Source organism: Seriola aureovittata, chromosome 10 (assembly GCF_021018895.1).
Source record: "Seriola aureovittata isolate HTS-2021-v1 ecotype China chromosome 10, ASM2101889v1, whole genome shotgun sequence".
In the NCBI taxonomy this organism is placed as follows: Eukaryota; Metazoa; Chordata; class Actinopteri; order Carangiformes; family Carangidae; genus Seriola; species Seriola aureovittata.
The window spans coordinates 4,298,934-4,317,152 of record NC_079373.1 but is presented as its reverse complement, the minus strand read 5'-3'; the positions used below and the strand labels follow the sequence as shown (position 1 = coordinate 4,317,152).

Genomic DNA, 18,219 nt, shown 5'->3' with positions numbered 1-18,219 from the left:
GTAACACAGAGCAAGTTCCCATCATGTGTGTTCATAGTTCATTCATTCAACTCATCCGTTCATGTAAGAAGAATTACAGTCAGGTGAATTCATGTTTGTAAGTTCTGAAGTGGTCTGAAAATAAAACTAGATCCTGTTTTAAGTTGAATTCACTTAATGAAACTTATATATTTATGTAAAGTTAATAAAGATTATTTGATTCCAATAAATTCCTGTTTGATGTTTTCCAGTGTAGAAGTCCTTCCTACACGTCTTGCCAACCAACCATCATATTCTTTTATTACAGTAGATGTAATGTAGATCGTCTTCTTGTATCATACATTGATCTGAATTGTAACACACTCACTGACTCAGTGAACATTTCAGACAAGTTAATGACCTGCAACAAGGAAGCGTGTGGTAAGGACATCAGTGTAGTGTGTCCCCACTGTTAGGTAGACTATGGTATTTAAAGAAAAGGAAAGTTACTTATATTCAAATCAAAATGACCCATTCAGAAAGAGTCTGTTGGAGGTGTAGTAACAGCACTTTCGGTCGGTCAGGGAGCAAAGACGCTTTTTACAGTGACTTTTGGGCTGAAGCACTTTTATAATGTGGACAAATAGGTGAAGCATTTCACAATTTACTAACGTAAGGACAAATTTGTGACATGATTTATGTAAAATCAGAATTAAATACTGTCTTTATACACTATTTTGACACAAATAAGCTATTTAGTGCTTGATGAACATCCGTGAGGTGCCGACAAAGCAGCTTAACATGTCCTAAGGAAAGAGACAGATTTAAAATAACGCACTACTCGGTGCAGTAAATAAGTTGAAATGAAAACTTGTTTTCCATCAGAACTGCCGTACGCACTGAATAAGCCTGCAAATAACTCTCTTACGGGTTTTATGATCAGGCTCAGTTTTTGTGGCTTTATGCGACCCGGCTAAATGTGGGAACAATTAATGTGTTTCTGGCGTCAGTCTCATCTCAATTTGCCAAATAAGCTTATCGGCATAGTGACTGTGGTAAAACAAATATTTTAGAAATCACAGTGATAGCAAAACATATTAACTCACACTTCAGCCTGAAATAACAAACAATGGGGAGCACTTTTATAAGCTTATTCTGTGCCTTCCATCCACAGACGATATTGTTCAGTGCAACAAGGAAGGACACGGTCACATCAGTCAGAACTCTTCTTGGATACACGGAGCAGATGAGGATACCTCTCATTTAAAACACGTTGGTCCTTTGTCCTCTGGCTCTAGTTCATTGTCAGGCCAAAATATTCCTCTTTCTTCTCAAAGTAGAAGTTGAGTCGTGCTGTGGCGTATCTGGGAGGAGAGCAGAGGGCAGAAGACAGTCGTCAGGGGAACACAGACAATTTTGTAAAATGGCAGCATTTCAAGTCTCCTGCTCTATGATAACAAAGTACTGGCTTCAAATCTGACCCTGGACTTTTATTGCATATGCTATAACATTCCTGTCTGACATTCTAGTCTTTTTTCTATAGGTTTTAAATTCATACAAACACAATACAAATACATAAATCTATCCTCAGCTGACCTGCCCCTTATGCCAGCAACTATGTTGATAATAGTAAAAAGGTGTTTCATCTTTTAGAGTGCAGTGTGTGCTGTGTTAAACTCAGGCAGGTATAAGGAAAAAATGGATAGATCAATAGATAAACGGACAAGGATGCAATGAATTCCTCTGAAAAGTGACCAGACTCGAAAATCATATTGAGTTTAATGAAGGTGGATTCATGAAACATTCACAAACCGAACCCAAGACCCAAGATGAATGTCCAGACTCTACTTATATGGATTTTTATACACTTTGCATAGTTAATTAAAATATAAAAATGATTGACTTTCTAAAACCACTCTCTTGTCACTTGATACAGTAGGAATTTGATTATCAAAGGATGAGTGTACATTAAACGTAACAACAAATATCCCATTTAGTTAGTTACTTCAAATATCACACAAATGTATGAAATAACTTAAACTGTTGTTTATACACAATATTCCATACACATTACAGCTCTGAGTCCACATTTAAACAAATAAAATTACATGCTCATGCTGGAAAATCAAGTCTGCAACACAACTAACTTGTCCATGTCTGTACACAGTAAATTAAGATCATTAAGCAAAATCTTATTGGATTAAAGGACAAAGCAGAACATTTCAAATTGGCACTTTTGTTTTGTTTGTAAAGTTTCCTCTGGTGCAGTGGCTCTGTCAGACCAAGGACTCACAGAACATCTAACTTCCCAACATCAACAAGACCAATAACCTACAGCTTCAGCAGTGCTGTGGTGAACTCGTGTGGAAAAGTGTCAGCTGGGACAAAGTTTTCATCATCAGCACTTGCATCAAGTCGCTGTACCTTGTCTGTTGTGTCCATTGTGTCGGACGTTTCATTTGATTTTCTTTTCAATGACCAGGTCTTAAGAGTTACTACTGATAACTGATTGAACTGATTAAGCACCATCCACATTTCCTTTTAAATGATCATTTCTGACGTGCATCGTAAAACATAAACTGTAAACTGTCGTATAACGTGAGTAGACAGTGTCGCCAAACGGCTCGTTGCAGTGAAGTCCAACAACACTGCAAAACAGCCAATTCAAATAATAATGTTCGAATTTACATACCAGTTGATTTAATACTGAAAACAACACGTGTGTACTGCTCACTACAGGGCTTTGTGGACACTCTTAAAACATGATATTTTAGGGGCGTCGAGTGGCGCAGTGGGTTGAGCAGGCGCCCCATATGTAGAGGCTAGTCCTCGCTGACCTTGACCTTTGACCTTTGACCACCAAAATTTTATCAGTTCACCCTCGAGTCCAAACAAATGATTGTACTAAATTTTGAGAAACTCCCTCAAGGTGTTACTGAGACATTCTGGACAGACAACCCAAAAACATACGACCTCTGTCCGTGGCCGTTGCCGACGGAGATGCATACATTTTTTTTTTTAAATTAGCAGGAAACTTTATTTAAAGGTGTATTCCTACGATTTAGTATTGCACTCGTCATTAAGTCAGGATTATGCTGTAACTTGTAATAAGAAATCTTGAAGTGTAAAGCATGAGCTGAGATGACCTGGATGACATCACTATGACATCATCAGGGGTCATTTTCTCAGACTTGAAAACGCTTCTCCAGAGCATCACACAACATCAGAGTTGGAGTAACCTGATCTTTTCATGTGTGAAATTAGAGCAGTGCTTAATGTGCATAATGACAGGTGTCTCAATACTTCACAAATGTGGAAAATATAACAATAAAAATGTTAAATATGGTATATGTGTGTCATGTTTGAAGCAGTTCTTTAAACTACTTGAAAATGTCTTTCACATATCTCGCGATGAAGTTCCCCTGGAGCTTTCAGAACATTCACTGCGCTAAAGTGATAATGTGTTTTTCTAGTGCTCACCCCAGGTCGCACAGCGGGCCCTGCTTATAGCTCAAGGTGTGCAATGTGTTTTTGTTTTGAAAACTTGCATAATATAGCATCAATTCCCCGTTAAATAAAGCTCTGAGTCTGAAAGCTGTGCCAAAGCCATTTCAGAACTTAACTGTGACAAAAGTGGTTTTGTATTTTTTCAAACCATATTATCGAAAGCTTCAATAAATCTGATGTCTGAGTACGCTGTTGCCCTTGGCCATTATATTCTACCCTTTGAAATTAAGTGAAGTTTCAAAGGCACAGAAAATGGGAGGAAAAGAGAGGAATTTGTCCTTTAATCAGTGCTTTTCGTTGAGCTCCTCGACGCAGAATCAGTTTTCTATCACTTATTGCCGGTGAGACAAAAAGATAATTCAGGCACATGCCTTTTAGTTACTTGTATTCCATCAAGCTCTTCCTTACCTGTATCTCTGGGTTCTGTCGTCTGCTCTTTGCAAGAGTTCTTTCTTTCTTGTAGTTTCTTTGCTTCACTTGTGGGTCATCTTTAGATATACAATACACACCAGTAGCTCGTTGAAAGAGGTAGGTGGTATATATAGTATGTATCCAACTTTAACCCTGTCTCCTAGATATTATGTTTCTATACAATAAGATTTGGGGGGATAGAAATCCTGACAGCAGAACCTGTATGCAATTTTCACTTCTCTCATTGTGGCTTGGCAAACGTTTTCTCTGGACAGACATGATTTTAAGTAAAGCGTGTGCTACAGAGGATGATTGACAGTTTTCTCTCATGAAGCCTTCTCTCCTCTTGATTGGACAAACAAAACACCTGTTGGGCTGTGACTGCATCTATGGCAGCTGTTCAGCTGTGAACATCACATTTGACGATGACGATGACGATCTTCCAGATTCAGTTTCTGTTAATTATTAGGCAAAAGACAGAATCATGGATCAGAATAAATAAACTGAATTAAAAGTGGAGCCTTTACTTACTGTATTTCACTGCCTATGTGAGTGAAAATTAGAGTGTGTGAATGTGAAAAATGATGCAGCCACACTGGTTGTTTCGCATGACTCTGACTTCAGACAAAATGCAGATTTGTACTGATCAAATCCATTATTAAATATTTTACAGTATCTCTCCTCATTGTTGTTAGCAAAGAGCAGTGTCCTAAACACTCAGCCGGCAAACACTCGGTAATTGAAACTTATCAACTTTATAGTATTAAAGCTTTTTTAAACTTACACATAGACTTTTTAAACTATGCAACAAAAATAAAAATCCTCTGCTATGAATAATGTTTTGTTCAAAATGTTTTTCACACATAAAAAGTGAAAAAAAAAAAAAAAAAACTGGAAGCATTACTCTTACTTCCTCATTGAGAAATCTGGATCAGGCCTTGAGCCCCGCCCACCACCTGCTTGCTCCAGGTGGACAGGTGAAAGAACAGAGAGCATCAAGACAGTTAGAGGAGGAAACATCAGAGAGACCAGAACCAGAGACTAGCAGACGGATCAGAGCGGTTAGCGTAGTTAGCATCTTTTATTTGTTTATGTTGTTTGTTAGCTTGTAACTGGCAGTGGCTGAAACAGTGTTAGCGCTTGTGCTAATGCTAACTCTCTCTCTCTGTACTGACAAGGTTTCAGGTTTATTTAGCCCCGCCCCCACAAGTTGACTGGTTCCTTAGGTTTGTGACGTATGAAACATTTGAATCTGTTTTTATGAGACACTGACTCATTGGTTCACTGCAGTTCAAGGTGGAAACACTCAGTCATGGTGTTGATGTTTATTTCACTCATCATGTCTCGTACCACAAAAAATAACACTATATAGACTGGGACCTTCTGTATTTGGATCAAGTACCAAAGCTGTTAATTCATTGTATCAGATACATATTTAATAAATATATTGGATTGGTTTTGGGATGAACACATACCCAGTATTAAAGGACTTGGATCAGGAAGCCAAAAACACTTCATGAGGTTTTTTGATTTCTGAAAGATGACCTGGTTTGTCACTGTATTGACTGTATGAGTTCTCCAGATTTGATCTAGTCTATATTTGTGCCAGATACTTTAAAGAACAGACACAATTTCTATTGAAGTGTTGGCGTGCATACAGACATCAATATACAGAGTCCTGTCAACTGATTTCAAATACATGTCCCACTAACTATCAGTCAGTAAGATGATGCTCTTATTCTAAAAAATAAGTCCTCACTCACATTAAAATGACACTTTTAAACTAACAGGATGCAAAATAATTGAACACCACTTGATAAATCTCAAAATCGTTGAGTGGACATTTAGTTATTTAAAATAAAAAGTCAAAAGAGTTTCAATGTAAGCTTCTACAAAAAAAAAACTCTGTTCAAAGCATTTTGCACTGTTAATCTAATTACCTGTCCCCTCCACACCCTGCATAAGTGAAATTACATGTGAGTACACCCATTTAGAAGAACAGCAGCCTTCACAGACAATCCCATTCATCCCTGTTTTTATTAAGGCCGACACCTAAAACTAGCGTGCTCAACGTTTATCATCATCAGAGATGAAACTGAGATGTTTTTCTATTTAGCAGAAGGAGAGGAAAATGAACTCCCTCCAAAGCAGGTATTCCCTTTCACAATGTGCTTTTGTGCACAATTCCCCCCAATTTTGCAGTCAGGCTATTCCAAACAGTGGGCCTCCTCCTCATTCATTTCCTCATAATAATGTCTTTGTCAAATAACGGCTCGCCTTGCCAACACGTCCACAAATCTAAACCACTGACTCGCAGACACTTTCAACACATGAATAAAATCATATAAGGAAAGTAAATACACACGGTGGAGGGAGGGCGGCTTTGCATTCCCCTTGTGGCTCCCTATTGTCACATCTACATCTGGCCCTGGTTAAAGCACAAGGCCCGGGCGACGCCTGTCACTCGATGGGAAGTCGGCGGAGATTTGGCTCAGGGGGATAACAGTGGGAGGAAACACACGCGCACACACACACACACACACACACACTCACACACAATGTTTTAACTCTAACTTATTATCTCTTCCCTCAACTGAATTTTTTTTTTATCATCAAAGAATAAAGCAGCAGTGCAGTGTGGAGAAGGGATGTAAAACCTCATGGTTAAGTTAAGAGAAAGGATGTGATTCTGACAGGTAAATTAAAGTTAAAGCTGCTTTTATTCATTAAATCAAATGTTAAATCTTTTGGTTTCATGTTCCAGTCTCAATGCTCTGGTGGCGATTGATATTGTACGCTAATGCTAATATGCTAAGGCTATATCTACACTGATACTTTTACATTTTAAAATGGCATTTTAAACCGAAAACGATCTCCGTCCAGACGACTGTTTTAACTCTGTATCATCGTTCCCAAAAGTCTTAGTTTCTGCCCATCTAGACTTTTATACTAAAACAGGGTCAGCAGCGTTTCCAAGAGTCTCTGTTTTAGGGGCTCGAAAACTGCGGAGTGGTGCGGACACCAGGAGTAAATGTCGCAGAACAGATGCATAAAATGTTAAAACTAAAACTAAGACCTAGCTTCACTGACAAGCACCACACTGGCAGACACAGTTCAGCTTGAGTTGGAGAAAAATTACCTTGTATTTGTATGTATGTGTGTACTGTATATATATATATAAATGTGTGTGTGTGTGTGTGTGTGTGTGTGTGCTTTCATCATTCATGCTGCAAAGAAAGAGACTGTGCAGATGGCAACACTCAAGTTTGTCCTCGCTTTTGTCTTCTCATGAATCTGTCCTTATCGTTCGTTTAAATAGCGTAAAACATGTGTGTGTCTCTCTACATATATATGTGTGTGTGTGTCTCTCTCTCTCTCTCTCTCTCTCTCTCTCTCTCTCTCTCTCTCTCTCTCTATATATATATATATATATATATATATGTGTGTGTGTGTGTGTGTGTGTGTGTGTATGTATTACAGGGACAGACCTGGTTCCCCGTGGTTACGGTTGCTCTCAGAGCTCATTTCAGTTTAACCCTCCAGTTGAAGAAACGTAACCCGACCCTCACCCTGCACTTTAGGACAACCTCAGCCGGCAGCTTAGAGGAGCAGACGTCTAGCAGGCGAGCGTGGCCCAGCCAGGGATGAGAGACGTATATGTAAGGGAGGACCGACGGCACGGGAACAATAGTGCCTCTGTGCCTCGGCACCCCTCTGGATCACATTTCCTCCGAGGTCCAGATCGAAATGAGGCGGGGGCCCTGTCGCTGATCTAGCAAGTGGGCAGAGAAAAGCCACACAGAGGGGAGGGTGCCGTATGTCAATAGTGATTAGGATCACGATCACCACTGTGGCGGGTGTGGGGCACACAGGGGAGGGAGAAAGGAGGGAAAAGTGGGGGTGGAGGGAAACATTTTGCCCTCCTGAACTTTATTGTCTGGTTGCTGGTAGTAAGGAATGTCTCCTGGACCTGTTTAAAGACAACTAGCCCCTGTGTGGATTATAATATGTTTAGAAATAAAAGAAATTAATTTTCTTGAAAGTCTTTTTGAAAGCTCGGCCTTTCATCTTTTTTTTTTTTTCGCTGAAACGGTTTAAGAGTGAAGAAAAGCAGAGAATTTCATGTGTAAACATTTTGTCTGTATTTAGTAGTGACAAGAGGAGTAGGAGCAGTGAGCTTGTCCTGCCTGTTTTATGCCAGATTCTGGATACACAAAGTCTTGAAGCACCGCTGGAAAAAAAAAAAAAAAAAAAGAAATATTTCCACACGCTGGGCTCAAGTCCCCAATCTTTTATTGCAATTTCTCTGCCAGCAAATTCTTCGTCAGGCGATCCTAATGAAGATCCTGTTTGTCTAAACACTGAAATAAAACGCTGAGAGCTTGAATTCAATGCTCAGGATGTGTTTTTCCACTTGTGTTTATTTAAGTGACGTATGATGATGTTAAGTGCTGTAATAAGGTGGTCCAATGAGTTACAATTTTCTTTGCGGTTTCATGTGTTTTTACATTAAATAACTGTTGAGGTGGTGTTAATGTGAAGGTGCTGCTTATGTCAGACGATGTCCATTTGAATAGTAGCAATTTGTAACCTGTCTATCTGTCGATGGACAAAACGTCACAGTCATACAGCTTCAGCAAGTGAGGACAAATGTTCATGCGAAGTGACGCAGACACACACTCGCTGCCAACTGTGGACACAACGTAACCACATGGAAAAATCTCCTGCTTTTTCTGTTTTCGTGGGACCTTTAAGCTGCTTCTGTCAGAGGTACTAACCTTTGGAAGTCAAAGTCGATGGATGAAAAGCGAGACTGCAGGATGGCCCAGAGACCCCAGAAGAAGTTGGACGCCTGAAGGAGAAGATAGAAAACTTTAAAGCACCAGAGTAGGAAGTTAATTTAGCCAGTTTGACTAGATTTCAAAGCATATTGTCAAGATTTGACACATTTGCTTGAGATAATCCAACACTGAGTCAAAGTAGAATTTGATTTGAAAAAATAATCGAATATATATATAAAATAATATAATAATAAAGCGCTATAGAACATAACAAGAGCAAGGCCAGACTTTATACTGGGTATACTGGATTAGGACTGGGGACGGTTGCAACACTTTTTGCATTTGTCTCAAAGACTATGTTGTAGGCCAACCAAACTTTTGTATATTAAACTTACATCTGTCTGTAATTACCGATACCATTTAGAGATGATAATACATGACATACAGTATCATTCACTATAGTTATTCGAATGGAAGAATTAAGGTGTTGAAACTGACCCCAAGCCTGAGGATAATTGCAACATGGAACAGAGATGGTTGCAACATATTAAAAATATGCAAAATTTATCTTTGCTTTTGTCTCAATTAGCATATTAGTCTGAAAGTATTTTTTTACAATAATATTAGTAATATTATTGTATTTAATATTATTTTTCAAATGCTAGTTATTGAGTTTTGTTTTGCATAGAATATAGTACAATTTATTGATTTTATTGCTTATGATGAACAGAACAGGCTAATATAGGGATAAGAGGCTAACAAAATAATTTGCTCAATATTATATAATAATAAAATAATTGGTTGAACTTTATCATTATTATTATCTATTCATATAATTTGATAATGATTTGACTGCTTAGCTTGGGGACAACAACTTGCAACTGTCATCACCCCATGAGCATGACAGAACATCATGTGCTAGCTAAACACACTCACCTTAACACATGCTAACCAAGTAAGTTTTGATTAATTCATACAAAAGGTCAGGACAGCTTGAAAAAAAAATCACTTTCACATAAAACAAATTTTTTTCAATAAATGCAGCAGCACGTGTCGAATGTGTCTTCTGTCTTTGTGGTGGGAGGAGGGTCTAACTGAGCATGTGCAGAGCGAGTGTCATCACTCTAGCATTTTTCTGATTGGAGGAATAAGACTTGTTGCTTCCATCCCCTGTTGCAACTGTCCCAGTTTCCCTTACCTAACTCAATTTACATGTTCCTACATGTACCACACAATTAAAACATTTTCATTGTTTCATTTTGTTGCTCTCATTTTGAATAATGTATTTCTTTCTGCAATATATACATATCTATATCTATATAGATATATATATATGTGTGTGTGTGTGTGTGATTTATTAAAACTAAAGCAGTCACATCAAGCAACTTAATGTAATGTGCTTGCACTCTCAGTTCAAAACATGATGTTGTCTTTGAAGGAAACAGCAGCTACAACGTGTGAAGACCATACAATACTCAATTCACCCCTTTAATCCAATTAAAGCTTCAAAAGCACACTTCTTCTTGCCCCACCCCCCGCCCCTGCAGGGAGGTCACAGCGGGGTCAGATGTCAGCGCCTTGCTCAAGGATACGTCAGTGAGGCAAACGCTTGCTGACGGAGACCGAACTGGAGTCATCTAACTGAATGATAGACTCATTAAGGACTGGGAGGTGTTTTTAAAGTGTAGAAATCTGGATCACATTGGTGGTTTTACACTGTGGTGCACGTAAATCAAACATCACAGGTGCTGTATGGTTTCACTAATATTCAACTTTGTTTTTGTGTCATGTTTTGCTACATTCCCTGTGCTACAGAGCAGAACTGTAAAACCACACTTCAGTGACCTCCAGTCGTCGTGTTAGAACTGCTGCTGCTGCTGCTGCTCAGTCAGGATGACAAACCTCTGTATTGAATGGTTCCCTCCTTAATGGCTTTGCTCACTTAGGCTTGCGGACTTCCATGCCTCCATAAATTTCTGTTGTTCTCCACCCTTATTGTAAATCTTCTTGGTAGGACCACTAATAGCGAGTCCTAATAAGATCCAGACAGGCCTCTGTTCTGTGGCCCAGTGATATAATCACATTTTTATTTGATAATCAAATAAAGGGTGGAATGAAATACTTGAAGAGCAATGTGCGGTTTTCCCTTGGCTTCGCTCCCCCTCACTGGCAGATTTTCATCTCTAATCTCTGTCTTTAGTGGGAGAGAGAGATTGAGCGTGTTTCTATTATGATTAATAACTGCTCTCCATTAAGAGAGCATTAGTCTAACACTAAGCAGAGGCCGTGGGTGACAGGGAGCCATTGAGAAAAACGAGATGAGAGACGTGTAAGGGAGAGTGACATCACAGAGCCGCGGGCTATAGCCTCAACATCACGGGGGGATCCCTGCGGAGGGGAGGATGAGTCGTAAAGACCCCGTGGTGTCCTGGCACAGTTCACCAAGGATTAAGATTGGAGAGAGCCAGCTTCACGCCGCAGAGTTTTGGCATCCCGCCAGGCTTTGTCAATGCCACACAGCTTCCACCACAGCAGACTGCTTCCCTTGGTTCCTGAGTTTTCACCATTCATGTGTATCATTAACGACCGAGACTTCAGTATGGTGCGACTTCAATGTACTTTGATTATTCCAAGATTTTACCAAGTGACATGAAAGTGGCTCAAAGAGATAAAATCATATTTAATTTAATTGACAAAAGAAGGAATAAAAAAAAAGGAGAATATTAAAAAGAATCAGATTGAATTAATAATTACTGCTGTCAAAGCCAGTTTAACATAATCGATGATATCTTCTGGTTTTACCAGATGTGATGCGAGATGATTTAAACATCTTGTCAGATCTGTATCTGTAATGAATGGTCAAACCAAGTGTGGACAACTTTTACTGTGCCACTTCTGATGACAATGGGAGCAGTGCTGCAATAACAATTGTTTTATTAGCTATTAATCTGATAATTGACTTGATTAATTGTTTTATGTACTGAAAAAAATTCCATCAGTTTCCCAAATCCCAAAGTGACGTCTTCACATTGTTTGTTTTCTTCAGACAAACATACAGGCAGTTCATTTACTATCAGAGAAAACCACATATTTCATTTGAGAAAATTTCTCTTAACAATTAATCGATTATCAAAATTGTTTTCAGGTCATCATAATATTTCATTTTATCATAAGACGAGAAGAGAAATTATACAAGGGACCTTGAATGTTTTGTTTCTTTTGTCTTTGGATGGTTGATAATGAAAAGTTAATGAAGTGAATAACTGTAGTTAATCAACGTTTAGCTGCTGCTGCACGCTGTATATTTTTAAAGAAAGAAGTTTCAGCCCGACACCTTGAAACGATGAAACCAGACCCTGTGATTGTCTCAATTAACAGGCTCAGTGTCCCTCACTTTGACACACGGCTTGTCAAAACCAGCCGAGCTGGAAACTTGGCTTGTAAAGCGTCAGTGATCAATTTCTCCCACTTCCCTCGAGTCCTCCTCGGTTTGTCATAGAAAATCTGATTTCAATCAACATGATGTTATCGCTCCTCTCACTCCATTCCAGGCCATATTTCTTTCCCCCCTCTCTCTCTCTCTCTCTCTCTCACTTCTCCCTCTCTGGTTTTTGGCCGCGACACAAGTTATTTTAAAAAGTAATATGCCTTCTCATCATTTCTGGACAATTTCAAGAGAAATTGGTCAGACAATTCTACATATTGTGTTGAGCTATGAAAGCACTTTTAGACAGATAGCCCAGCACCACTTGAGCCACCAAAGAATGAAAATTGTGGTCATAAGAAAAATAATTTTGGCTGCTGTCTTTCATTTTTCCCTGCGGCAGTTTCTAATCAACTCAGATGGAGTCCATCAAACTCTGAGCAGCGGTGGGTCAGCTGTGGACCGGCTTTGGTTTTTCTTTGAGGAGTTTTTTCTTCTGGGTGCTGGAAAAGTAAATTGTTAAAATGTGATGGTGAGGTGTTGCCGCCCTGCCATTTTAGAGGGCTGCACAAACACATATGGATATTGCTGAAATGGGAACACTAATCTCATAATATTGAGATATTTTAGTCCCTGCAACAGCACAACTTTAAGAAAGGAAATAACTGTTGAGAGATTTGTCACTTTTCAAAGTCTGTCCAAAGTGCTGAGGCACTACATAATGACATATTTCAACATTTCAACAGAGTCAGGGGGAGACAGACACTCACCAGTGAGAATTTGCAGACTTGAATGTAGAGCTGCGTAACTTCTGCCTCTGTAACCGTGACCTCACGTCCTGCGCTGTGCTTGTAACTCTCCAGATAGGCCGTCAGCCAGTCCCTCTGCAGCTCCCGACTCGGATACAGGCTGTAGTTAACATCATTCACACCTTCAACACACGCACGCACACACACACACACACACACACAGTAGAACTTATGTCAATGTGAAAATTCAACACAAAGACTAAAATAACTGTCAGTTTTGAAGATTTGAAGAACTACATAATTTCATCTCCTCAGTCAACAGTCCACACAAATAGTTCAGTGAAGATGATGTTACAAACACATATAGTAAATTGCCCAGTTTGTGACAGCACCTTCAGCTCAACACTGATTTTAAAAATCTTTGTGAGGTTGATGTGGCGCAAATGAAAAGTACAACATGGAGATAAAAATATAAGGACAACAGATATTGACTATCAATTACTTTTACAATAGATTTCTCAATTGACTGTTTGGTTTTAAAAATGTCAGAAAATAGTGAAATAGGCCTTTCCTATATTTTGTGAGACAGACACACTGTCACATGTACTAACTGAGTACATTTACTGCTGTACTTCAGTATTTACATGTTATTACTGCTTTTTACCCCCACTGTATTTATTGGACACCTACAGATACTAGTTACTTTTAAATGAAGAGTTTACATGGAAATCGCTATAAGTTCATATAATATGTTACAGATGGAACTACTCAACAGTAGCTTACATTCAGTATCATGGTTGAGATTGGCTCTACATTGTATACAGCAATTATTTTTTTTGAAGTTATTTTTTGGGGCTTTTCTCTGCCTTTATTAAGAGTTGCAGTGAGAGAGATAGACAGGAAAGTTTGGGGTGAGAGAGCGGGGATGACATGCAGCAAAGGGCCGTGGGATTCGAACCCACCCTTGCGGTAAAGTCTGAGTCCTAATGATACGTGCTCTACCAGGTGAGCCACTGAGCAACAATTATAATCTATTCATGTATAATAATATATATATATATATATATATATATATATATATATATATATATAATAACACCCGCAGGGGCATTTACCTGCATTTAGTTTTGATACTTTCTAAAATAATTTAAGTAAGATTTGTTTTTGCAAAGACTTTAATGCAGGACTTTCACTTTTACAGCATGGTATTGCTACTGTTACTTTAGTAAAGGCTCTGAACACTTTCTGCATATTAAATTTCACACAGTACCAGAAAATAAGAATTATGGAAACTGGATGACATTAATGTTTCAGTTGAAAAATTAGTTTTATAATATCAGTTAAAATTAAAGAGTGTTTTTAGCTGTATTTTCCCTCCACATATGAATATTTGTGTGACATTTTGCTCATTCCAGCAATAATTAGGCATCATGATCAGTTTTTAAAGATCGCATATTTTACACTTTTCCTGTGTTTTATCTGAAGTGTTGATCCATAAGAAGATATATTTGTGGTTTTAAGAGCCAAAAACCATCTCAGTGTAGTTTTACATCTCCTCTCTCAGGCTTCTCTCTGGAGCTCTAGAAACAACAGGTCAGTGAGCCAATCAGAAGAGAGGAGGCTCTCTTCCATTTTAGAAGAGAGGAGGCTCTCTTCTGATTGGCTCACTGTTTTCTGAGTGATCTAATAAAAATCTAGCAGATTTCAGGAAAACACTCAAAGAAACCAAATCCCGCAAGGTTGAATGTTGGGTCCAGGTGGGCGGGGCATGGGGTCTGACTGAAAGCGGTGACTGCTTTGTTGTGACATCACAAAGTTCCAGAAGTCCTGACGGCTGGTTTTAAGGCTCAGTTTCTGAATACAGGCTGTGTGCATTTCTCTGTGGACTGAGGCTTTGATACTTTCACAGTATTAATATAGAACCTAGACCTGATCTATAATCAAACAACACATGGAAATATCACTTTATAGAATATGGGTCCTTTAAGGGTCAAGGGTCAAGAACAACACAGCTAATTTTCAGATGTGACTTCAGTTACAGTCACTTTGAGATGGTGAGCATTGACATGAAAGCTGTATTGATCACAAGTGTTCGATCACTTCAATCTAAAAGTGTTAAAATGAAGATTCATTGTGACACAGCTGGTACATCACTGTCTCTATTATCACCAGACACAATACATACTGAAGACAGCAATTTGTCTTGGCAGCATCAGAGGGAAGAGGACATAGTGTCATGGTACATATCGGCAGAAAGATAAAATGATATCATAGTTAAGGAGATTGCACAAACTGAGCAGTCATTCTGCATATCACATGCTGTATATACAACAGCTATTCCACATCAGTCTTATATGTTCTGGCAGATTGAACTTGTTTTCATCATGACACAGACCTACCGGCAAATTCATTGAAGTGATTTCCAATATCGAAGGCCTGGTAGTTGTAATCGGCGTATTCGTAGTCAATGAATTTCACCATTCCTGATGGAGGAGGAGAGAGAGGGAGAGCAGCAGCGGTTACCAGGGCAACATGACGAACACATCTCAGGTATAGCTGACTCTCCTTCCTTTTATTGAAAGTACAGAACCTTGTAGGAGTCAAAGGCACAAGGAGTTTCTTTTGACTGAGAGTCGCCCATGGCATCTTTGTAAAATGTGTGAGAAAAATGAACTCATAATAAAAAGGATAAAACAAATGAGATAAAATATTTAATAAATGGGAACAGGATTTCAGCAGTGCAAAGGTTTACCTCCGTGTGTAAAATAAAGGGAAGTAATATGAAGACTGTGAGCTGCATTATTTCAAACGGATGAAAAGAGACACATTCTTTTAGTTTAGCATTAGCCTCAGCAATGGACCGAGGTTCCTTCATCACAGAGCTACAATTAAAGGGTGGAGAATGAGGCAGTCTTTTATTCTGAAATGTTTTCACTTGGGTTTTGGCATCTAGTTGATGAAAATGTGCCCGTCAGTGATGTGCAGGGCCGTTCCTCACCCTCTTTCTGGTTGTATATTATGTTTTTCGTCAGGAGGTCGTTGTGGCAGAGGACAGTCGGCGAGTCAGTCTGCGAGAGGTGTCTCTTCAGTGACTCCATTTCCGCTGACAGAGTCTCAAAGCTGGGCACCTCTAGCAGAGCCGCAGAACTGTAAGAGGTAAAAACCACTGACATTACTTTTTTTTCATGATGGAGAAGACAGGATTGTCTCTCCAACGTTTTGAGGCATGTTTCATGAAAGAGGAGTGTGTTTGATTCGTGGCTGTGGGTACAAGGCGGTTGTGTAGGTTGGCAGCACAAGTTCAGCTCCCGAAAGTCACTTCAGGTGATGTCAGTAAACCACACATCATTTATGATTAGCAATTTAGCCAGTGTGTGATGCTTCATTCCAAGAGCTTGAGCCTTTAGTTATCAAATTCATGATTTAGACATGAGACAGGTGTTATCATTAGTCAGCAAATATCCAAAACAGTCAGTCAGTGTTCTCCACTTCTAAAGTAATGCAGCTTAACTTTTACATTTTGTCACCACAACTTTACATGGAAGCAAAAATGACTGTTTCCACATTAAATTAAAGAATACTTTTGTATTGCGCACAACTTCTGCTTCACGGTGCATCTGGCTTTCTTGTAACTTCAGCCCTAGCAGCTGTGCACTGATTGCACTGTGGACAGAGGTGAAAGAAAATCCTGAATTCAAAATCTCACTTAAGTAAAAGTACAAAATTGAATTACCGGTGTAATTTAGGCTACTTAATGAACTGAACGTCTGGCAATCCACATGGAACCTGGTGCTACAGCATATCAAGGACCATTAGATCTGTCCCCCTAGTATCATATAACCGTGTACCTTTTTCACTGTTAGCACTGATGATGTGGAAATACTAGAGAATGCAGCCCTAACTTTATTTCATGGATTTTTTTTTTGCCCCCAGGAGGAAGGGTGGGAAGAGGTTTTGTTATTATCATACTTGAAATGTATTTTTTCATTTACTGTCCTTTTTGTAAGTGCTGTACATGTCAGCTTTATTTGAGTATGTTTTGTCATCCTGTTTTTCATTATGTAAAACAACCATAAATAGATGTTCAACAAAAATTAGGCTACTGAGAGTATTATAGGAGTAAATGTCCTTGTCCTGCAGACAAATGGCGCCTACGGTTGGTTGAATGATTGATACTGGTGTATTAATGTGGACAGAGTATCTCCCTGTTGTTGGATGCGCTGGAGTGATTTTAACTACATTATGTCAGACCTTAGGTTTCAAAATATGGAACATTTTTTCTCATTTAATATTAACATTCATCATTAGATTACATGAACATAAAATAAACAAGTTTAACAAAACTTGTTTATTTTGTTTGTCTTGGGATTAATAAAGTCTTATCTGATCTTATCTATTTAACTACAATCCATTCATCCCACGGTCAAATGTCCTGCCTGCACAGAGAGCAGCTGCACACACCACTTCAATCAGATTGTGGGTTGCCAAGTTGTGCTAACGGATGGGTTGAAATTGTGTGTACGTGTGTGGATTGTGCGTGGATTGTGCGTCTAGCCCGTGTTTCATACACAACCTGGCAAATTTGTTAATGTCAGACAAACATAGAAAACATATAAATGTATGTATGATGATTATTTATGATAAAGGTTGAGGGCCATGGCAGTAGGGTGCACAGGAGTGCTACAGGAGTGTTGGCAGGTAAGTATGTACTGTTGAGTAGTTTAACCTGTGACAACATATTCTATAAACTGATCACATGTTTTGGTCTTAATCTTAATTAGCAAATTAACCAGTAGTTAACAGGTACAGATGAAGTGAAGTAAAAAAAGTGCAAACATTTCCATCTGAAATCTGGTATATAATATAATATAATAATATGGAGTTTAAACTGTACTGAAGTGCTGCAGTTGAGTAAACGTATGCTACTTCACAGTCTTCAGAAGCATGTGACATGGGAGGGATTCCTCTTAACATTGACAAGTTAGTCAAAGATAGAACAAAGAAGAAAAGACATTAACTAGAAAGACACTGTAAGAACGTCTCATTGTACCTTTATGTTTTTTTTTTTTCCAACTATTCTTCTTTTCTCTGAAGGGTTCAGTGTAGCTGAGAACTTCCCCTCACACACTGTGACTCACGTGCATTTAAAGACTGTTCACCCTAAAAGAATTTGATTTTGTCTGGATTTCAACAGAGTTAGTGTCCTGTTGTGGGCTGAGGCTTGTCCACCACAGGTTAAAGGAAAAACACAGACTTTCAAAGGTTAATGTTTAAAATAGAAAAATCAGGATTTCAGTGGACATACGTATGTACAGCAGCTGAGGGGAAAACATTGAACTTGTGCATGGAAGGGAAATCTTCCGGCACAGTCGGAGAGGGGGGTGAGAAC

At 38.9% G+C, this 18,219-nt stretch overlaps 1 protein-coding gene across 3 annotated transcripts in view; it reads right to left on the bottom strand.

Moving 5' to 3' along the window:
- The window catches only part of zgc:113516 (uncharacterized protein LOC541449 homolog), a 35,710-nt gene that overhangs the window by 5,946 nt on the left and 11,545 nt on the right, over positions 1-18,219 (bottom strand). For 2 of the 3 annotated variants that reach the window (XM_056386279.1, XM_056386281.1), the window contains exons 4-8: positions 15,829-15,977; positions 15,230-15,313; positions 12,852-13,012; positions 8,655-8,728; positions 1,006-1,322 (exon numbers count right to left, since the gene is read on the bottom strand). In XM_056386279.1, the coding sequence (XP_056242254.1) occupies positions 1,253-1,322; positions 8,655-8,728; positions 12,852-13,012; positions 15,230-15,313; positions 15,829-15,977 (538 nt within the window). In that variant the 3' untranslated portion in view covers positions 1,006-1,252. Of the gene's footprint in view, positions 1-1,005; positions 1,323-8,654; positions 8,729-12,851; positions 13,013-15,229; positions 15,314-15,828; positions 15,978-18,219 lie in introns of those variants that run through there. The other variant, XM_056386280.1, reaches the window with a different exon arrangement.